At 38.4% G+C, this 24289-nt stretch overlaps 1 protein-coding gene across 4 annotated transcripts in view; it reads left to right on the top strand.

Moving 5' to 3' along the window:
* The window catches only part of raraa (retinoic acid receptor, alpha a), a 580457-nt gene that overhangs the window by 173779 nt on the left and 382389 nt on the right, over window positions 1-24289 (top strand). For 2 of the 4 annotated variants that reach the window (XM_043674897.1, XM_043674909.1), the window contains one exon: window positions 7182-7235. The exons of the other annotated variants lie outside the window; for them this stretch is intronic. In XM_043674897.1, coding sequence (XP_043530832.1) covers window positions 7182-7235 — 54 coding nt within the window. The remainder of the gene's footprint in view (window positions 1-7181; window positions 7236-24289) is intronic. 4 annotated transcript variants of the gene reach the window in all.

The following is a 24289-nucleotide window of genomic DNA, read 5'->3' as shown; positions in this document are numbered from 1 at the left end:
CTCCTCTAGCTTATCTCTCCACGCTTCAGGCTCACTGCCTTTATTCCTGATGAAGGGCTTTTGCCCGAAACGTCGATTTCGCTGCTCCTTGGATGCTGCCTGAACTGCTGTGCTCTTCCAGCACCACTGATCCAGAATCTGGTTTCCAGCATCTGCAGTCATTGTTTTTTCCTCCATGTTAGAGATTTCAAACACATAAAAGTTAAGATGCCATGAAATTCCCTTTCATGGTTAATGAATGAGGCAGAAGCTATATCAGTTGTCGAGGTTAAATTGATAGATGAGCGATTTAAAAGGGTGCAAGGATTTGGGAACAGAATAGGTAAATATGATTAGAGATATTCATTCATGTAGCAGGTAAATGCTGACAAGAACTGTTTGGGCTTATTGACCTATTTTATTCTTGTAACTTTAAAATGTAACCTGTATTCAAATTCATTAATTTTAAGTATGTAAACCCAATCTGAAATTTGAATTTAACGTTTGCAGGTTTAAAGATCAATACCAGTAATGTAAGTAAAGACAGACAGCAAAAACATCTATTCATTTTGTACTTGGATGCATTCTGGCCAGATATAGTCCACTAATGACTGAGTTACTGTTGTCATCTTGTTTGATGTGTGATGAAATAGAAGTATACAGGTAGGTCACTTGAAAGTCTGACATTTCCTGGTGAAAATTCTGGAAATGAAAGTAGTGCTTCAGAAATGAATCACTTGTTCTGGTAAATGAATTTTTTGATGTGTCAGATTTACTAGGCAGTACTAAACAAAGCCAGATGTTTTTTGTTGATATAGTATTATTCTGCTGATATCGTGGAAGAATTGTTCCTTTAATACAAAACTGCCAACAGTGATGGTCATAAAACAAGCTAAATTCTTGAGAACTGCAATAAAAAATTCTGCTTTATTTGAAGTATATGTGCAGAGTCAGTAGTTCATTCAGAATGTTAGCCAGGATAGTGCAGTATAAAGTATTGCTTCCATCTGTTTATTTTGGACTTTTGGCATTTTAAATATAGATAGATATATTTTCTCATTGTATTGGACTAAACTAAAGCATTCCGGACCATTGGAAAACAGCGAAATAACAGTTTATATTTAGAGCCGGTAGGGAAGGGAACATTAGACAGGAGACAGGAAAGATTGCTGTAGTGGAGGTGGTGTGAAAAACATGAAGAAAGAGAAATTTTTCCAAATGAAAGAACAGAGGCTCCAAATATTGTGACAGATTTTTGATGGAATTAGTGAATTGTATTCACTAGCCACACCTCCGAACATAGCCAAATCTGCATGGGGCCATCCGACTACGTCCACCAACATGTGAATGTTTCTAAAATTGAAATCATTGTTCAGTTTACGGAGGAAGTATGGATTATGGTAAGATGTTCCTTGTAGATACAACCCTTTATTAGAAACAACAAATGTTGCAGATCACAGGGGGTCAGGCAACATCCATGGAAAGAGAGCACCTAATGTTTCGAGCCTAGATGATTCTTCATCAGACCTGATGTGAAGTGTGGAGGGGGCAGCACTTATGCTTTAGTTGGGGGAATACTGTTGAATGCTGGGGGAGAAAGGATGCTGATAGTCCAGATTAAGTGATCTGAATGTGAGAATGGCAGAACAATGATGTGTCTAACTGCCAGTCTTGAAAGAACAGACAGTCCAGTGGAGTGTGGGGAGGAGAGAGAGGGTGAAAGAGAATGTAACAGGTAAAGATTAAAGAAAGGGAAGGAATGGGAGTTAGTTCACAAGTTGAAGATGTTGAACTCAATATTAAGTCTAGAAGTTTGTAAAGTGCCTAGTCTGAAGTTAAGATGTTGATTCTCTAGTTTGTGCTATGATTTACTGGAGCACTACGGCATGCCGAGGACAAGACGAGTGGGCATGCGGACAGGACACTGTGTTAAAATGACTGGCTACAAGAAGGTTGCAATCATGCTGCAATAATTTGCTTTTACAACCCTTTAATAAACCTTCCAAGTGGGGGTAGTTGCTTGGCATTTTAATGAATAGGAATCCAGCCACCTATGCTTAGACGGTAGACTAACCTGGTATGAAATCTTTTAATTAAATATCTGAAAATGATCATGTTCCAGAAATCAATAACGAGCATATGTGGATCACATAATACACAAACAGGCCATCAGTATTTATGCTGCACTCTAGTTTCTACCAGTACTTCAATTTTTTGTTTTTATTTTTTCACAAGATGTGGGTGTCTCTGTCTAGACCAGCATCTATTGCTCAACCCTAATTCTACAGAGAACAGCGAAGAGTCAACCACAATGCTGTAGTTCTGGAGTTACTTGTAGGCCAGATCAGGTGTGGATGGCAAATTTCCTTCCGTGATCTGATAGGTTCCACTGATCATCAACAATGGTCACTATTAGGCAAGCTGTTTATTCCAGATTTTATTGAATTCAAATTTCACCCTCTGCTGCCATGATTTGAAACCATGTCCCTAGAACATTGGCTGAGGGTCTGTATGGCTAACCCAGTAATATTAGCACTACGCCATAACCTCTCAGCAATGGTTCTCTTCCCTTCTCCATCAATTGTGTTTTTAGCCTCCATTTAAATGTATCTATACTGGTCACTTCAGCACATTTCAAATTCACCCATTCTCTGGGCAAAGAAGTTTTTTTTAAATTCCCTCTGATTCTTGGTGGCAATCTTATGGTGATGACTTCTAGTTCCAATCTTTCCCATGAATTGAAATACATTCTGTATCTGTATTATCAAAACATTTCTCTGTTATATAGATCTTTATTGCAACATCCTTCAGCCTTCCATAACCTCTCATTTTTGGTATCATCCTTGAAAACAAACTTTTTAGTTTTATGCTAGACCAAGTATTATTGATACAGTGGTATGTGAACACAAGTGGCATCTTACCTTTCAAGGAATTAAAGATGTTTGCCTTTTCTGTGACAAATCCATGAATGTAATCTCCATCAGGAGACCCAACTGACTAACTTTGAGAGCTAAATCAAACATTGGATGGGACAATTTCTCAGACTACTGTTACAACTCAGTACTACTGTTATAATTTGCATTTTCATTCTCTTCTAACATGATAGTTCACAAGAACACTACCGGTCAGAATTTGAGCCATTTGAAAAGATATTAAAACAGATTATCAAAATCTAGTTCAAAGAGTTATAAGTAACAACTTTATGGAAAATTGAAAAGTGGAGATTGTTGGAAAAGGAAGTCAACAGTTTAGGGGCTGTGCTCAGCTATCAATGTGAAGGAAATTAGAGATAATCCTCCAAACGTAGAGGGCTGGCCATCCATTAAGGGAATCGAGAGTGTGGTGCTGGAAAAGCATATCAGGTCAGGCAGCATTCGAGAAGCAAGAAAATCGACGTTTCGGGGAAAAGCCCTTCATCAGCCATTCCTGATGCAGGGCTTTTGCCCAAAACGTCGATTTTCTTGCTCCTCGGATACTGCCTGATCTGCTTTGCTTTTCCAGTACCACACTCTCGTCTGTAATCTCCAGCATCTGTAGTCCTCACTTTTGCCATCCATTGAGGGAAGTCAGTTGTGTAATGTTAATGTCACTGAACTAGTAATGCTGAATTAGGTTCAACATATAAATCTGGATTAAAAACTGATTTAACGGTGACTGTAAAACCTCACCTTGGTCAGTAATGTCCTTTTATGGAACAAAATCTGCCATTCTTTCCTGGTTTGGCCTACATGTAACTCTTGAAATGCAGTTTGAAATGTCCTTACTAACCACTCCGTTGTATTAAATAGTGACAAAACCAAATTAAGGGTAATTAGAGAAGGAATATTAGTTTATCCACTGATGCCCATACTCCACAAATGACTAAACAGAAAATAACTCCTCAGTTTCTAAGTTGACAGAGAAGAAAAGGGCCTTTTTCATTGATGTACAACTCTGTGACTCTATAAGATAGCTAATTGCATTGGATGCTTTCAACTGTTAACAATTATCCTTTTTGAACATATCTTAACCTCGACTCCCCCAACTTTATTACCAACATCGTTCTCACCCTGGTCCGACACCTCACCTCAGACTGCAACTTAAACAATACCTAAGATTCACACAACGTTCAAACCCTGTGCACAAACACTGCGCACATCATGATGAGAAAAAGCAATAAAGAAGAACAGTTGAACATCTTTGAGTTATTGCGCATCAAAAATTAAGCCCCGATGACCATAATTTCACCTTCTAATCCAATACTTTTAGTTCCTTTCCAGAACCAATTACATCACCTCACAATTCCACTTCACAAGTACAAGGTTAATTCTAAAATAGTGCTGTAGATGCTGGGAATCTGAAATAAGAACAGAAAGTAAGAATGTTCAGCTATGGCAGCATTCTGGAGAGAAACTGTGTTGATGGGCTGGATTTCCTAATGAGATCTGGACTCTAACACTGGGTCAACATTGGTAAGCCTCTTATTTTCCTGCCCTCTCGCCTCCAATCCCAAATCCAAGGGGCTGGGGAAATTCAACACAATGTTTTAGGTCAATGATGTTTGGTCGGTCATGAGAAGGTCTAACTGTATTTTAAACAAGCATCAGCATTCGTCAGTGTATAGTTATTCGTATCCAAACTAATAAGGCATCACTGGAGGATTCGATAAGTTGTCTTTAGGTGTCTCCAATATCATCCCTTATTAATATTTCAAACAGACAAACTTTGTAAGTGATGGTAAGTGACCCTCATTCTGTCCTGGAGAAGTATAAAAGCATTGTTCCATGATATATTCGATCAGGAAAAATAAAGTCTGTTTAGCCATAATTTGGGAGAGAGAAATTCACCTCGAAACAACAATCCAAATCTTACCTTCCTAATGATTTGGCAATTCTGTTGTAAAGTGCCAGGAGAAATCTAGATTCTTCTGGTAGTCAAATCAGAACATAATGGCTTCACTGTATAAAAAGTCTAATAAAACTATCTCTTAATATTGTATACTTTGTAAGGGAGCAACATTCTAATGGGACCTTTTTTTAACTTCTGACTGACAATCATGCAGCAATGTCTGATCCCAAAGCAATTGAGTAAGAATTCTGCAGAAAACTAAGTCTGAAATTAATACCTTTATTCAAGAATACTGTACCAAGTTCACTTGCCTCAACTGGGAAAAGAAGAGACACTGGACTTTTTTATGACTTAATAAGAAATAAATCAAACCAAACAAATGTACTGTCAAACATAGGGCGTATTGGACTTAGAGCATTTCTAAAAGGGCTGTCTCCAGAATTAGATTCTCTTTATCATGAGGTTCTCCATATGTAGCTCACAATGCAACATTTTTGATTTCAGAGAAAAAGGGAAGCATGCTTTGAGCTGTGCTTATTACAGACACCTGTCTCTGTTAAATTGATTTCAAATTTCTGGCATGGCATTTAAAGCTCATCCTGAACCTTTTATGTATAGAATGTTCAAAAAGATTTGTCCATAGAAAGATTATGTTCAATGTCCCTTCAGCATGCCACACCATGCTCACTTGGTTCAGCGACCACCCCTTACTGTTCTTAGATGCTAAAAATATATTTCAGAGGATGGAATAACTTTGTGAGATGTTCTCTTAGAATTATACTACACACTATGACTCACTAAGTTTATGCTACTTCTGGAAGACAGGATGTATTGTAAGAGTGTGCTGACAAAAACCAATACAGATATTTTAGTGCGAAATGTGGAATTTTGATTATCAATGTGGTGAAATGTATAATCTGGGATAAAAAATACTTTGGTAATCTGGACTGATTTAGTAAACCTAGATAACTAAGTACGTTAAGATTTGAGGGACAGCAACTTGTATTCATATAACATCTTTAAAGTAGTAAAATATCTTGAGATGCTCATCTGAGTAATGATACTTCAGTATGTATGAAAAGTCAGCATCAAGTAGAAATTTGAATTTCATGATTGCTTGTGGTGTGAAATATTTAGCTCTTCACCCATTTTCATGCTGTTACCCTAAAAATGGAGTAGGTAAGTAGCAATGGTCAATTGTCTTCTCATTTAATTAACTTGGATTCTTTTAATAAACTATTTGTTAATTCATTACAGTAGGATTATTTTAGCTCATTTCCTCAAGTACAACTACTATTCAAATGTTTAATCGGCTGGAATATGTAATGAACATTTACTGGTAATTGTTGTAATATGTAAAATTAAGTTGCAAACTTTGCTAGTTTGAAAATAGCATAACGTTCAAAACCATGGTGATACTATGGTTTCCTCTTGAGTGCCAGAATCCAGAACAATTTCATTTTATTCTTTGTTGTACCAAAAGTTTTTTTTAATTGAAGCTAGTTATTCAAAACATAATGTATATAACACATTGATACCAATCTTGTCATTGTGCATTCAACAATTCATTGCACAATCCTGAGCCGAAACTGGCTTATAATGGCCTACAGCCAGATGCTTGACTAAAGCTCATTGTGTCGGTTTTTTTTTCCTACTGTTTAGTAAAAAAGGAAGCTTCAGATTTTGTATTGCACATCAGTGACTGATTTTACCATAGCATGGAGCTGTACCAGCTTTTAAGCTGCAATATGTTCAATATTGGAGTTTCTCAAACCTCGAGTGTTGAAATATTTAAAACTCTGCTTTTTAAAAATAATGTACAAATAAAGCATTTAGTTCAACAGATCTGTTCAGTTCTTGTGACAGGAGTGCAGCAGACAGTGAAATTTGCACAATGAATATATTGCAAAAATTAAGAGCTTGCCCCATCAAAGTGCCCAGGAATAGTTCTAGATTGTATGGACCAGAAAACCTCTAAGATCTGCATTGAATTGACTGATCTTGAAAAGATCAGTAGCATTGTATTTGCCTATTTGGCCCTGTAACAGAAAGAACAACTTAGGATCCTAATTGTGCTCAGCATTTACAGATTCCATCTGAAAGATTAGCCTCTTGATAGGTAAAAACTGCACCAGGAATAAAAGTGGTGTTCATCAAGGATGAAGAGCCTGTCACCATTATTTTTTCACTCAAAGAATGACCGCTTGCATCTATGGAGTGCCAGCACTATTCTTTCAAGTGAGTCGATGCTTTCCAAGAAGAAAAAAAGTGGGAAAATAATGAATTAAGAGCTTCAACACAGTTTGAAGTGCTTGGTCTGTTTATTTTTCACATAATTAAATAACTTGCTGTAATTAACGTTTTTTTTATTTTAGGTCTCTTAATAGTGAAACAATCCTGCAATGTGTCAAAGTGGAGGAACCAGCAAGGTAATGATCAACTCTCTCATTTATGCAATTGAAAGATTCGAGTCTGGAACTTATGACTCCTATCAAATCTGTAACAAATTTCCAATGCTATACTTTTAGCAGAAACTTTGAACTATTTCAATCAACTGAGGAGAACATAAACCTTTATTACTTTCTGAACTGCTAGAGAATTGCAGTAGCAAAGTATATATGCAAGAATAAATGAAGTCAAAAGCTAATCATGGCAAGGAAGGACATCTGCCTCCTCCATCCAGAGAGATCCTAGTCTCCACCACCGTTTTTGAAAATATTCCAAGATTTTTGTGTTGACATCTGTCCAAAAGGTTCCCCTTTCTAATGTGAACCTACAACACCTAGTTCTGCTCATATGGTTTACAGTAAAATTCCAAGTCAATTATTTCTATGTTTTTAACAACCTTCCAAGTCTTTATAAGACCAGCTCTCAGATGCCTCCTTTCCAAATTGAAATATTCAGTTTCTTTAGTCAAAATGTATATATATCCTGACACATAATTCATCTCTCAATTCCTGTTAATCTAGATTGTGAGCCTTGGTTACAGATCTACTCCCAATGCAGTAAAACACCTTTTTGGTGTCTCAGTTATATATATACTCTGGCAAAAAAGACAAAGAAAGGAAATTTAGTATGCTTTTGTGACACATAATTTTGATGTAAATTTCATTTGGTCAGGTGCGTGTGCATAAATCCAGATGAATGTCTGATCAGTTATGTTAAATTCTCCTGATAAATTGGAACTGATAACGTAATGTTGAGTGCCTCCTGCCTTGGGTGCAAGAGTTCTGAGGCATATTTTGCACACATTTCTCATGGAATACTACTGTGACAAGTGGGCAGTTGCATTGCTTTAAAACTATACACAGACTCCGTTCATTAATGTGTTCAATTTTGTTTAAATGGCGAAATCCAGAAGCTAAAGTTGAACACTCTTATAAAAAGTTTGTGCGAAGATTTGTAGCTCGGGTGCTCGTTGTTGTGGTTCTGTTCGCCGAGCTGGAAGTTTTTGTTGCAAACGTTTCGTCCCCTGGCTAGGCGACATCATCAGTGCTGGGTACCCAATATACCAACCACGACAGCGGACAGCTGAAACTGACAACCGGAAGCGGCAGGGACAGACCACTATAAACATCGGAGGAAACATCAAAGAAGCGCTTCGCAGGAGGCTCCCAAGCACTGATGATGTCGCCTAGCCAGGGGACGAAACGTTTGCAACAAAAACTTCCAGCTCGGCGAACAGAACCACAACAACTCTTATAAAACTTGTGTTGTTATGGAAGCCTGTCTGTTTCAATTGAATCTTTGCAGCTAAAGGAACATTTCTGTACTTGCTTAGCAACTTGAACGATAGATCTTGCTTTTTATGTAGAGAATTAAATGTTTTTGAATTGTAGTCACTTAATTAGTAGGCAAATATGGTAGTGAAGATTAAAGTGGTGCTGGAAATTCACCGCAGGTCAGGCAGCATCCGAGGAGAAGGAAAATTGACGTTTCGAGCAGGAGCTGGGCTCCCAAAATGTGGATTTTCCTGCTCCCTGGATGCTGCCTGACCTGCTGTGCATTTCCGGCACCACTCTAATCTTGACTCTAATCTCCAGCATGTCCTCACTTTCGCCTAGCAAATACGGTAGTCAGTTTGCATATATCAAGGTCTCACGAGTAATAGTAAGATAGTGACCAGCTAATCCATTTGATATTGAGAGATAAAAATTGGTCAAGATCTCAAAAGAAATTTCTCATCTTAAAATATTAGCCCATGATATTTAAGTATTCACCTGAAGCGACATATCATTCTGTCCTATTTGTAGCTGCTCTTCCCCATGTTCTTTCAGTATGTCAGGTTTGTCTGTCTTACACCATTATCACAGATCCGCCGAGGCTGGTCTTCAATTATTTTGTGATGTCTATAATCCAACTACATCACGTTTGTCCCCTCTTTCTGCTGCCCCTACTTTGTCCCCTCCATAGAAGAGATCTCCATAGCTTTTCAGTTCTTAGCAAAAGACTAAAATTGTGACATTTTTTTGCTGTCACTTTTTAGATCTCTTTTTACTCCTGCAGTTTCAAGCCACTTTTCCTTTTTCTCTTATCTTTCACGAGAATTTTAAATATGTCTTAGCATTCACATTTCAAATATCTCTATTTTTGTCCACAGATCTTATTTGTCCACAGGTTTCTGAAGCACGCAGGAACATAAATAAATTTGGCATCTTATGAATTTCTTTTCCTTGTTTCAAGCTAAAGAGACAAATAAGGCCAAGTTTAATAGCAAGTCCAAAATATACCTCCAAATACGCAATATTCCCTCAATGATACATCAGATTATCAGCATAGAAATGTACTCAAATCTTTTAATGTGACTTCTGCCATCACCTCCTGCTTTAGAGGGAAGAGTCATATCGCTGTGTTAACTTGACACTTCTTGAATAGTTATAGTTAGACAAAATATATTATTGAAACCTGTCAGAATATTTATGATATTTAAAATTGCATTACATCAATATCTATGATATTGGACAACTTGTTAACATCAAGCTATAAGTATTTCTATTGACTTATATTTTTGTATTTTTTATACTTTCAACTTCGGGAGCAGATATCCCTTTATTCTGTCTCTCCTGAATGAAAATAATGTTATCCTGTCTGTTTGAATAAATCGATATTGTTAGGTTTATTGGTGAATGCAAGTTCTGTCTGACCTGTATCCACCCCTGTAGCCAGACTAGGAGATCAGCTCAAGAAGAAGGATATCTCTATCAGTGATATCACAGTTACAGCTGCTTTGAGTCCTTCCAGACAAGTGGTCACAGACCTCTATCATGTCTTTCAGCCTTTGGCTCGTAACTGTTCTAAGCAGGATACAGGAAAAGATGTTGTCAAAAAATGCTAACAGCAAGTAATAACATTGTGAAATGGCTACCATTTCATTGATGTATAGTGGTCTACAAGCATAGAAGCAGAATCTTTCATGTGAATGCTCATTTCCCTTGATTCATTCTTTTTGTGGCGATCAGTACTTATTGAACATTTCCGCATTTAGACCCCACCCAATGATTGCAGCAGTCAGAGAAGCTATTTAGCAGACATAATTTTATTCTTATGGTCATCTCTTGCCATCCTCTTCAGCGCTTTGCTGCTTCTTTTCCTCTGGCTGTTCAGTCATTTAGCCTCTATGAAGGGCAGAGCCCTGGAGAACAATGCAAATTGGGATTTACTCTTAAAATGTCTACATTAATCTAAGGAATGGAATCCCATCTTTTGAATGCTGAAGGTGTTTTATAGTATGAATGTGTGAATAAGTTAGTTGCAATGCACTTCTCCCATATACTTTGCCTCAAGCACTAGAATGTCATGAGCCAGGAAATATCTTTGGTTTATGAAAATGGTCCTAATATTTTTTTGCCAAAAACCATGGCAACATTGTGCTTTGATAACCGGGACTTCTGGAATGGAGCCATGTGCATGAAACATTCAGGCCATTGATGGAGCCTTGTAGAATGTGATCTGTTATGTCTGGAGAATTGTTATTGACTCTAATCTTACTCATTCGCATACCCGTAGTATCTGGTGGATAATACTGAACTTCCGTACCCTGGAGCCTTCTTTTTAAAGTAGACGCAGTTCTATAAGCTGCTCAAAGAGCCCACACATGTTTCCATTTTAATTCTTAGATGTTTTGAAGTATAATAAATCATCTCTGCAAAAAAAAATGTTGTGGTTTTCTGACAAAAAAGAAAAAGATGATTGATGTGCTTCTATAGAATAAGCAATAGATCTTAGGTTACCTGGATTATAACTCCTCCATTCTTTGTTTCTCTCTGTACTTTTGCAAAACAGTTTTATGTCTCTTGCAAGCTTAATCAACAGTTATCGCTTTGATGGTTTCATCTTTAATTCTTCTTGATGGACCAGCTTTTTTGGTCTTATTATCTTTTCTCATCTCAAGTGGATCATCCATTGGTAAAGCTGCTTCCAAGAAACTCACTTCTTTCTTTTGTGTCAGATATTGATCTTTCTCTTAGGGGAGTTGATTTTTATGAATGTGCACTACCATTTGGAAATTTCCCTATTAGAATGTGTGTGTTAAAAATTCAGGCAGATGCTCAAGATTGTGCATCTATTTTGAGTTTAAAAAATTCCTAATGTTCTGAATCAATAAATAAGTCTTCGCATGGATATTTTCTGTTTGTAAGATCAGCTTAATAGTCTTAATTCCCTGTATAGTTCAACACCATTTAGTAATTGAATACTATTCCAGATCTAGTAAGGCTCCTTCATGGCTGGAGAATTTTAGACAGACTCTTTGAGACATATGATTTTTATGTTGAGTATGGCCTCCACCCCTATCTTTCAGCTCTAATCTTATTTTTATCCTTTCCATAAAACATATTTATGTTAGTGAGATCACAAAAGCACTTTTCACCTCAGAAAATCGAGATTTTTAAAAAGTTGTTGGTTGTTTTTTTTTGGATTTAAAAAAAAAATCTTTTGCTCTTCCTGTAGCTGTCTCTCGTTCACTCCCACTATTTATTTATGCTTTAGTTTTTTTCTTCTTTTGGCCTTTATTCATTCATTTTCATCAAGTACATTAACTTCCCTGTCAAAATAGTTATAGCTGAATGAATTAACCTAATGTAATTTTGAACCTTTAATGAACGTTGCAACTTTTAAATGAAATGCATTTCTTTAAAAAGAAAATTCCCCTTGCCCTAAAGGCAATGACACTTTGCTGGGATATATTGAACTTTCACTGTGTTCCAAGTTAAATTTTAGATTTAAGAAATCATGTAATAATCCAAATAATTGTAAATTCCAATTCGCATTCTAATTTCATTCTCTGAGAAGTACTGGGCTTGTTATCCAGATCACTAGTCTTGGAATAACCATTCATATGTTACAACGATGGAAAATTGTGTTTTGAGTCATTTTAGTGTTTGCTTAAATTCATATTATTGTAATAGAAACATTTGCAAGTACATTAGCACTAGAGAGCAGTAGCTCCAAGTCTCTGGACAAGATACGTTTTGAATGCTAAAACCTGTTACAAAGAGAGGAAAAAGATAACGATGGGAGTATTATATATGCAATACGGTTGTACAATGTTTTTGGGTCAAACCAAATAGTCAGGATTAGGTTTAGGATGTTGAGTTGACAAACATGTTCCATTTTGATTAATTTGTTGAGCCATTCTGATACAGTATCAGCTCCGTTTCTTTTGTTGTGGTTCTGTTTGCCGAGCTGGGAATTTGTGTTGCAGACATTTCGTCCCCTGTCTAGGTGACATCCTCAGTGCTTGGGAGCCTCCTGTGAAGCCTGGGAGGCTCCCAAGCATCGAGGATGTCACCTAGACAGGGGACGAAACGTCTGCAACATAAATTCCCAGCTTGGCGAACAGAACCACAACAACGAGCACCCGAGCTACAAATCTTTGCACAAACTTTGAACCGTTTCTTTTGTATTCAAACCACCATTTGAACATCCAATTGCTATTACTTGAGTTTAGTTACATATGGTTAAAACAATATAAAACTATGGCAGCACAGTGGCTCAATGCTTAGCACTGCTGTCTCACAGTGCCAGGGACCCGGGTTTGATTCCAGCTCTTGGGTGACTGTGTATGGAGTTTTCGCATTTCCCTGTGTCAACATGGGTTTCCTCCGGGTTTATCGGTTTCCTCCCACAGTCCAAAGATGTGCAGGTCAAGTGGATTAACCATGGGAAATGTAGGGTTACAGGGATAGGGGAGAGGGGTGGATCTGGGTGGGATGCTCCTCCAGAGGGTCGGTGTGGACTTGATGGGCTGAATAGCCTGGGCTTCTATGTTCCAGTGAACCAACAGAGTCCAATGGCCATAATGAAATACAAAAAATTTCAGATGACAGTGATTTGCCTTATTTATTTTTGTAATTTGGAACCGATATGATTTTACAGTACCAAAGCAATTTAAATAACAGAAATAGTTCAGATTTTTGTTCAATGTTTCTCCCAAAGCATTGGTGCAAGTTGATTGCTGGTTCTTTTTAAAATTTGATTCAGTCAAGATTGTATCATAGAATCTCTACAATGTGAAAGCGAGCCATTTGGCCCATCAGGTCCACACTATCCCTCTGGAAGAACATCCCATCTGGACCCACGCGAACTTATCCCTGTGATCCTGTATTTCCCAAAGCAAGTCCATTTAGCCTGCACATCCCTGGCCACTATGGGCAATTTAGCATGGCCAATCCACCTAACCTGCACACCTTTGGACTGTGGGAGGAAACCATATCATCTGGCTGAAACCCACACAGACACAGAGAGTGTGCAAACTCCACACAGCCACTCAAGGGTGAAATTGAACCCATGTCCCTAGTTGTGTGAGGCTAATCATGGAGCCACAGTTACAGGGATAGGGTAAGGGGGTGAGTCTGGGTGGGATGCTATTCAGAGGGACAGTGTGGATTTGATGGCTGAAAATTCTGCTTCCACACTCGAGATTCTATAATCGTCTGAGATCTTCAAAATCTAGGAACTTTTGATAATATCACAAGGATGTAAACAAACTGATTCTGTCTCAATTGGTTGTGCCTTTATTTTGAGGATGTCGAATAATTTGTGGAAGAGAGGTAAGGTGAAACTGAAAACCCTCCAAAATTTTGTGTCATTTACTCCATTTTCCACTTAGTCACTGGACAGGTTGATGGGCTTAATCAGTTGTTGGGTGTGGATGATTTTGGCCAACAGGAAGGCTCGCTGGCCATAAATTAGAACAGCAGGGAGCATCAAAAACTGGACTAGTAGTTAGGAGGGAGATAGGAACCAAGAAGACTGAAGAGTAAAAGAGTAGTGTTAGGATAGAGAGTTATTCTGGAGCTGTGGAGGATTATGTCATGAACATTGAACCATTCAAGAGGTTATGTTTTGAAATGTACCTTTCACTCAATGTACAGCAGAGAATTGTGGATAAACACCTCCACTCAGAAACGTTCTCATGTAATCGGGAGAAAAACCCGAACATGAACCATTTTGATGATAGAGGATTAGGAGATTTTCATAGTATCTCGCAGACAAAGAACAGTTATTGGTGGAGACAAAGCAGCTACTGCTTTGGGAAAGCAGGGTTAATTATTTTTGTTAGAAACCAAGCCAAATATTTTGGAGAGTCGCCAAAGTATTCTTGCTGCTGGTAATTGCATCCTGGAAAGTTTGGGCCAAATGGAAGGATTGTTGAAAGACACTAGAAATTGAAATTGGCCTAAAGGAAATAAGTATACACCTGCTAGTGGCCATGTGGTATGTAAGAGATGATGGGTGGGTAGCACACATCATTTCTGCCTAATCGCAACTCAGTCCCAATAACTCAGGGAAGGTTAAGGGTCCCACTTGCCCACTGATTCTTAGGCCATTGAGGCTACTAATTTGCCACTTAAAGATCTCAACCTGCCTCCACTGCTGTAATGTGCTGGGCAGAAGCAAACAGATGAGAGTGGGAGAATTGTTTTTCCACCAATGTTGTTGTAAGGGTAAAATTAACAGCCTGTTGTGGACTGCTCATAGAACCATTCCACCTCTGTATCTCCCTGCCTGACATTCAAAACTGATGTTTCACTCTCTACTTGTTAAGGCTACCTACAGCCTAATATCATTGTGGGGGTGAGTGACTGAGCAATAGAGCTTTTGTAAAATTCGGCGCCTCAGGCTGCCCTGAACTACCTTTTAACCCTTCTTGATTTCTGACCCTACGTGATCAGTGTTAGAATATTTGTATTTGTTGATGAATTTGCAGCTGAGGCCAATTCTTGGCCTTTCCCAATACCCATACTTGCTTTCAGTAGAGGGAATTGTAATACGCATGCTGCTAGGCCAGCGAACTCAGCGTAGAATGATGATTTAAATGTGGTAGGGTCAGCTCTTTATTATTTGATTACTCACTGTATAAACTTATTGAACCATTGGGGTCACCATACAGATTATTCTGTTTGCAGAATTCATGAAGAATTGTCTCTTGAAGACCAGTTATGGAAAGTTTCTGTTTCAGTCATGGACAAACCATATTTCATTCGGTGAATTGCCAGATCAACCCATTTGTGGAATATAAATCCAAACCCAAAGATGTTTAAAATGAATAGTCTGTATAAAGTACAATAGCAATATCATTCCTGACCAATACAAAGTGTCATTTACAGTATCATTCAGCCAAATCATCTGTCTAGGCTGTGTTCATTTCAATGAAATATGTTCAGTGTTGGTCTTGTAGTGTGTGGGGAAAGTTCCTTATTTAATGCATTGTCCGTGCTGAGAGATCTTTTTCATTAAAAAAATCATTCATTTTAATGGCAGTTTTATTTTCTGTCAGAGCATTAAGGTTTGCAGTAGTTTGATTTGATCCTTTGAAAAGTGAGGCAAATGGATATGTGCAAACTCTCATGCTTTTGTTACATAGTGGAAACAAGACGTAGAAAGCATGAATATCTGTGCTTGAAACAATTAGGTAAAAGGCCAAGACTAATATATGTATGAAGGATAAAACTTTGCAACATGGGCAATAATAAAATAGCTATTTAAAGGTGTGCTAACTGAAATAAGACTTAATCCAGTTTATCTGCTTTCCTAAGAGAATTTCATTCAATGGAATGGTGGCATGGGCGTGGTTACCTCATCCATGTTGTTGACAATAAATGCTGGACTTTTGCAACTTGAAGATATGTAAATGCGAAGTGCTATGGTTGTTATAACGTTTATGAATAACAATTTGTATCATTGTACAAAATCAGAGAAATAGTTCATAAATTTAAAAGTTTATAATATTTTCTCATCAATTCCTGTTTATTTGGTTTGATGTTTTGGCATAACCATAATCCATACTTGTTGGATGGTTAAGAAGGCGTTTAGCACACTTGCTCTTATTGCTCAGACCTTTAAGTAAGAAGTTGGGATGTTATGTTGAGCTTGTTCAGGATGTTGGTGAGGCCTCTTCTGGGGTACTGTGTGCAGTTCTGGATGTCCTGTTATAAGAAGGATATTATTAAGCTGAGGAGGGGTCAGAAAAGATTTATCAGTATCTTGCTGGGAATGGAAGGTTTGAGTTATAAAGAGAGGCCAGACAAGCTGGGACGCTTTTCATTGGAGTGTAACAGGCTGAGGAGTGACCTTTATAGAGGTTTATAAACTCATGAGGGATATAGATAAGGTGAAAGGCTTAGGGTGGGGATTTCAAGACTGGTGGCATTTTTTAAGGTGAGAAGAGAAAGATTTAAAAAAAGATGAGGGGCAAGTGTTTAACACAGTGAGTGGTTTGTGTGTGGAATGAACGTCTAGAGGCAGTGGTGGATGTGGGTACAATTACAACATTTAAAAGACATTTGGATTTGTACATGAATAAGAGATGTTTGGAAGGGTATGAGCCAAGAGCTGACAGGTGGGAGTGGTTTTGTTTGGGATTATGGTCAGCATGGATTGGTTGATCTGAAGAATCTGTTTCTGTGTAGTATGATTCTGTGACAAGATTGTCACTTAGTTTTGTCACTTCTGATATGGAGTGAAAATAGAATATTGGACAATTAGCTGAGATGCACTCTTGTGAATGGTTTGGCAAATATTAATTATAGTAGTACACTGCAAATAAAGCATGTTAGAATATAACACATTTGAAATGGTCAGAAAAGCAGTAACTCCAAAGCTATCGATGTTTATAGCAAAGTCCTGATTGTTGTTTGGAATTCCACTTCATTTAAACTGGCCGTTTGCTGTTTATGATCGAAGTATTCGTGACCTCCATTAAACACAACCTTCCCCATGCCATTTGTTAATTAAATGCAGTCCCTTGACATCTTTAAGGGGTAATCAATTTTTATGGTTTAGTTTAATGTACCTATTGAATAATTGATGTTAATTTCAACACTGAATGAGGTGAAGCAAGCTAATTTTACACTAAGGTGCAGATTATATAGAAGGAAAGGCAGATCAGAATTGAGCTTTGGTTAGGTTAATAAGTAGGTTCCTCTGTTGTCATTTGTAAGTTCAAAATGGGTATGTTGGCTGAAAGAGTATTACTTTCCCTTTAATGATTGGTAATGATCCTAAAAGAAATTATTGCTTTATGGCAAGAAAAAAAGGTTATTTGTAACTTTGGTTATGTCTTTCCTTCCCTGTTAACCCATGCACTCTGTGGAGTTTCTTGGTTGATTCATTAAAAGACCTACTTGATTATGAAAATAGAGGCTTCTCTTATTGGTTTTATTTTTCCTGGCTCTGCCCTTTAATGACTAGGGGGCCATAGTTTAAAAATAAGTTGTTGCCCGTTTAACATTCATGAGGAGGCATTTTTTTTCTCTCAGGAGTGAGAGTCTTTGGAATTCCTTCCTCAGAAGGCAATGGATACAGAATCTTCAAATATCTTTGTGGCAGATGGATTTTTGTTTACCATCACGATGAAAGATTATTGGGGATGTGCAGGAATGTAGAGTTGAGGTTAAAATCAGATCAGTCATGAGCTTGTTGAATGGCAGAGCAGGCTACTCTTGTTCCTTGTTTGTATGACTTTCAGGGAAACATGAGTCCAAAGACTAGTTGAGACTGGTATTTAAACTCTGGTCTTTCATTTCAGATATATTTTCAATCCCTCATTTGTTTGACTTTTAATTTCTGCTTTTACTACAGATTTACACCCTCTCTGCACACCTGTGATAACAATCTGATCCTTATTACTGCTGCACACCTTAGGATTTCTTTGCAATGATGAAATGATAGTCCACCGAAAGATTTTTTTACATAATAGTTGTCTGTCTACAGGAGGCATGGTGTGAACAATCAGTGTAGTTTTTCATTTCACAATGATGAACTGTTTCTCTTTTCTGTGAAATGAGCACATGACAGGCTGCCATAAACCATGAGCCATAAAATAGTGACTGCTAAATTAGTTCAAAATAAAATCAAAATTGGAATTTTGATATGTATCCTCTGACTGGATGCCCACAAATCTCTCTCCAGCGCTAAAATCTTTTGGTAGAATTTCTTTCATTGGCAATAATTAAGAGATATTTCACTCACTAGCAATAGCCTTGTTAATCTTTTTATTGGTGTTCTATGGTTAAGGCATTGCCATTTTCTTCTCAATGATTCCAAGGATTCTTGAACTGCTCCAGTACCTTTTGTTTTCTTTGTGAACCTTGGGTTGATGCGCTGACACACTATTGATCTGAGGAAAGCCTCATTTTAGAATCCTGTGGTTGTCTTTATGCAATTTCCACACGCTGACATGACAGCAGGGATGTTGAACTGCTACGTTGGCCCTTTTCACATTCTGAGTCCAACAAACTGAAGTTGACTGGGCTCATTTGCTTTGAACACAGGAACTTTCTGGCTTGAATGTGTCAGTAGTGCACTCCTATAACAGAACATCCTGCATATATCAGTAATATATCAATAGCCCCACGTTAGGGGTACAACCATCTTTGTTATGCCATGGAAGCTTAATCATCAGTGTAATTGTCAGTGTCAGTTGAAACCAGTTCCACATCGCTCCAGGAACAGGGACTTAATTCCTTTAGTTTATGATTATCACTGCAGAGAAAAAAAATGACAGGCATATTATAGGTTTTACTCAGTACTGCTATAAATCAGGATGTGGGTAATACTGTGATATCAATTTTTAATAGACCCTTTGCATTTGTCGTTTTTCAGTTTGGCTTTCATTGTTATCAGAAAATACAGTCGTTTCATTACATTCTCAACCCAAAACTTCAAGTTTAATTAATTTGTACCAAGATGCAATGTTAGCTTCTAAAGCACATTTGATTTCTTTATGTTATAACTGACAAAATCAATTTGTCTCTGTGCTTGTACTTGGTTACTGTGTTGAAGTGTTCTGGGATGACCAATTGAGTTGTGAATGGGGCAAGGATTAAGAGGTAAAATCTTTCTTGGATGTTATGTGAAGTAGTAAAAGTTGATTGTGCTGTATAAGTACAAAGGGCATGGATCGAAGGAAAAGCTTTTAAACCGAGTAAACTACCTCGTAATGCATTTTATCATCAACATATTAAGCTGTGTTTTAAAGGTTCTACCCTAAGCGTGCACTTATTGAATTCAAGGATTCTGGCTAACATTATGGACACCATTCTCCAAGATGTCCTTTATAAGCAGGTTTATAAAGTTCCCTGACTCCCTTACTGTCAAAATTGCTTTCTTTATCATTTGGAGTGGATTTTGCAGCAAGAATGTAACAGCTAGAGGTATAAAGTTGCACATGCACATATATTCAAACATTCTATTTACGATATTGTTAATCTGATTGGGAAAAGATCTTCCAGTTTGATGATAACTGCTTCTCCTGTGTTATGTATACAGACTAGGAAGCTGATTCTGATCCATTCATTGCTGTGAAGTGTTTTCTCCTTTGTTTTGTTGGTTTAGCTTTCTTTTCCCTTTTTTCATCATTGCCTTACCAGTCCATAGTCTCATGAGAGAGACAGGCTGTTGGTGGTTTAACCTGAGGGTTGGCTCAGGGAAGTGGAGAGGTTGAGAGGGAGTGTCTTTCATGGTATCCTCAGCTGGTGTAGGAATTGTACCCAAGTCGTTAACGAAACTCTGCATTGCAAATCAGTGATCCAGCCACTGACTCTCTTTTAATTTGTATAAATATTCCTAAAAACATTACAAACCTGTAAGTATTTGTTGGGCTATCTCCCTGGGATTCTTACCAAACACGGGAAAGACAGAATCTTGAGTTGTTCTGTTAATTTTCCTTGATCAAAACTTCTGTGGAAACTGCCATGTTCAGGACCAGAGTGGAGAAAGAGGACAGAAGCAATAGAATTAATAACTCAGTATTGGAATTTTTTCTCAGGAGTCATATTAGGACCATTGCTTTTCTTCAACCATATTTTCTTCAGCTAGATTTGAGTGTATAGAGTACAGTTTCAAAATTGAAGTTGCATCATTACATTTGGAAATACTGTGAATTAGACTTGGAGAATAAAGACAGGTTTAGATTCCCTACAGCGTGGATACAGGCCCTTCGGCCCAACCAGTCCACACCGACCCTCCGAAGAGTAACCCATCCAGACCCATTTCCCTCTGACTAATGCACCTAACACTATGGGCAATTTAGCATGGCCAATTCACCTAACCTGCACATCTTTTGGACTGTGGGAGGAAACCGGAGCACCCGGAGGAAACCCCTGCAGATACTGGGAGAATATGCAAACTCCACACAGACAGTCACCCGAGGCTGGAATTAAACTTGGGACCCTGGTGCTGTGAGGCAGCAGTGCTAACTACTGAGCCACCGTGCTGCCCCCAGGTTGATGTAGCAAACAAACGTTTATGTGGAAAAGAAGGAAGTGATATATTTTTTGTGGTAAGACAAGGAGAGGCAATACAGAAAATAAGAATCCATTCTAAAAGGGGTCCAGGAGTTCAGGAATGTGAGGTTACATATTCATACATCATTGAAAGTGGTTAGTCTTGCATGTTTTTATAAATAGCAGCATACAGTGCAAAAATAAGAAAGTTATGCTGAACCGTTATTAAATGCTGGTTCTACCTCAACTGGAGTAATATATTCAATTCTAGGCACCATACTTTAAAAAGAATATGGAAGTATTAAAGGTAGCGGCAAAACAATATGCGTGAATTGTTTCAAGGACAATGGATGTCAATTATGTGTGTGGATAAAGAATCTAGAGGTGTTTACCTTATAAAAGAGCAGATTCAACAAAATCATCAGAGATTTGGACTGAGCACATGGAAAGTAATTTCCCATTGGCAGAAGGAACTGGAACCAGAGAACCCTGACTTATAATGAATAACAAAAGAACCAAATATGACATGAGGAAAAAATGTTTTTACGCAGTGAGGAGTTAGGATCTGGATATGGCAGGGGCCATTTCAATTGTGGCTTTCAGGTGGAAATTGGATAATTCTATGAATTGAAAATTCTTGAGAGCTCTGGGAAAAAGTTGGGGAGTGGGATGAGCTGTGTTGCAGAAAGTGACACAGGCACTCCAGGCTGAATGATCACCTTTTGTTCTGTTACTATTGTATAATTCCATGATTCAAAATGACAGGATAGATGATCATGCAAAATGCATGAATATGGTAACCCCCACTGTGAACCAGCAACCACAAAGACTTCATGTGTTGGGAGATGAATTTGCTCACTCTGTTTATAATTAGTAAAAGCTTTCAGAAATTTGTATTTAGTATAGAAATGGTATAGAACGTCTTTAATTTGTTAATTGTCGTGAATCATCTTGGCTGCATACCTTGAGTTATATGGTGGCCACAATATAACCATGTTCCTGTACTTTTATCATAGTTTGATGCCTTACAGTGTTATAAGTGTATAGCTCTTAATGGAAACAGATTTTCTATAATATAGGTTTCAAGACATTGAAAGACTCCCTCTAGTTAGAAGGATGAGTTGGATTGATCTTCTGACTTATCGATGACTTATGGCCATGATGAAAGTGGACTAAGTGAAATGAACAAAACTCCATTCTAGTCTCTCTCTCTCTCTGATCAGCAGGACATGCATTTCCATATAAAGTTGCATTTAGCTGTCTGGATGAGCATTGACAAATTCACTTCCTAATTGACTATTTCTTGGCTGTGGGTATTATTTCATAGCCATTCCTAGTTGCCCTGACCAAGTCAAACATGGCCATGTTTATCAATACTGCAAAGAAAGTAATTATTTTAAGCCTGAGATTGATAAAGTTTTGTCAACTAAATGGCCTACTCCGGTTCCTATGGTACAATTGAATGGGCAGTTAATAGCCAGCATGATGTTGATTCAGATCTAAGCAAAGCCAGATAAGGATGATATATTTCCTCCCAAAAGGATGTTGAATCATTTTGGTTTCTATGACCAAATTTTACTGCACCTAGCTTTGTTCCATTTTTTTTAAAACTGAATTCAATTCCCAAACTGCCATGTTAGGATTTGAGGAGTTATTATCTGGGTTCTGATTCTATCCAGGTTACTTGTTCAGTAACTAAACCACTAATTCTGCAGCTTTCAGTGCTTGTGAGCACCACAAATTGGATACATGCTATTATCGGAAATGGGGAAGTCATGATTGAAGAAGTGGGGATAGATTGCTGCAAAGAGCAGGAAATTATTGTTTGTGTTATAAGAATATTCTCAGGTTCAACCGATCATATAAACTCTGGAAACAAGAAAGCTAGAATTCATTTTCTAGCACAGTTAACAGACTAAGCTTTGGAGCTTTCTAGGGAGAAGGGCAAATACATGCAGTGAAATTTTAGATGAAATGCAAAGAGAAAAAAGGAATGGTGATAGCTTTGCTGATATTTTAGCAGCAGCTGCAAGAATAAAAAGCACTTTGCTGAGAGGAAGTACATTTTCATTTTGGTATTTTTAACAGTTTTTCTATGTTTCCCTCAGGAAAAATTGAAGCATTTGTTTGACTGCATTCCTTCATAAGTTTTCAGCTTTCCAACTAAAGTTTTGCAGGACTAATCAGTTCCTGTGACATTCAAGAACCGTAATTAAATTTAGCTACAGACGAACACAGTGCTTTTCAAATATAGTATTGAAAATGCTAGTTTGATATTAAACTGACCACAAGCTGTAAAGCCAAAATTATAAAGGTAGTGTCATCAGAGGAAGCAAGACAGCTCCTTAAGATGAGGCCTTTGGCAGGCGCCACAACTTCCGTGTGCCTGCATTGACAAACTTTTTTTCATTCATTTGTGGGATGTGGGCATTAGTGGCTGGCCAGTATCTATTGTCTATCCTTGATTGCCCTTGAGAAGGTGGTGGTGAGCGGCCTTCTTGAACCGCTGTAGTCCATTTGTTGTGGGTAGCCCACAATGCCACTAAGGAGGGAATTCAAGGATTCAAAAATTCTAGCAACTGAAGGAATGGCGATGTGTTTCCAGTTCAGGATGGTGAGTGGCTTGGAGTGGAATTTGAACGTCATGATTCCATGTATCTGCTGTCCTGGTCCTTCTAGATGGAAGTAGTCATGGGTTTGCTGTCTGAGGATCTTGGGTGAATTTCTGTAGTGCATCTTGTAAATAGTATACATTCCTACGTCTGAGTGTCAGTGGTGGAGGGAGTTGATGTTTGTGGATGTAATGCCAATGAAACGGCTGCTTTGTCCTGAATGGTGCCAAGTTTCTGGAGTGTTGTTGGATCCACACCCAATCAAGCAAACAGGGAGTATTCCATCACGCTCCTGACTTGTGCCTTGTACATGCTGTGGAGGCTTTGGGGAATGAGGAGGTGGGTTACTCCCCACTGTATTCCTATCCTCTGACCTGCTGTTTTAGCCACTGTGAATATGTGCTGAGTCCAGTTGAGTTTCCGGTCAATAATAATCCCCAGGATTATGATTAGTGGGGGATTTGTCAATAGGCTGTAGTATGATTGTCCCTTATTGGTGATGGTTGTAGCCTGACATTTGTGAGGCATGAATGTTACTTGCCACTTGTGGTAGGTTTTCCTACCGCCCCCTCAACCATGACCCCAGCCCCCATCACCAAACCATCATCTCCCAGACCATACAGAACCTCATCACCTCAGGAGATCTCCCACCCACAGCTTCCAACCTCATAGTCCGGGAACCCCGCACTGCCCGGTTCTACCTCCTTCCCAAGATTCACAAGCCTGACCACCCTGGCCGACCCATTGTCTCAGCACGCTCTTCAATTCCTGCCTCAGGCAACTGTCTGTGTGGAGTTTGCATGTTCTCCCTGTGTCTGCGTGGGTTTCCTCCGGGTGCTCCGGTTTCCTCCCACATTTCCAAAAATGTGCAGATTAGGTGAATTGGCCATGCTAAATTGCCCATGGTGTTAGGTGGAGGGGTAAATCTAGGGGAATGGGTCTGGGTGGGTTGCTCTTCGGAGGGTCGGTGTGGACTTGTTGGGCCAAAGGGCCTGTTTCCACACTGTAAGTATTCTAATCTAATCTAATCTAATCTCTACCTACCTCGACACTGTCCTATCCCCCCTAGCCCAGGAACTCCCCACATACGTTCGAGACACCACCCACGCCCCCCACCTCCTCCAAGACTTCCGTTTCCCCAGC

Source organism: Chiloscyllium plagiosum, chromosome 33 (genome assembly GCF_004010195.1).
Source record: "Chiloscyllium plagiosum isolate BGI_BamShark_2017 chromosome 33, ASM401019v2, whole genome shotgun sequence".
Taxonomy (NCBI): domain Eukaryota; kingdom Metazoa; phylum Chordata; class Chondrichthyes; order Orectolobiformes; family Hemiscylliidae; genus Chiloscyllium; species Chiloscyllium plagiosum.
Note: the sequence above shows the minus strand (reverse complement) of the source record. Positions and strands in the feature narration are given on the sequence as shown.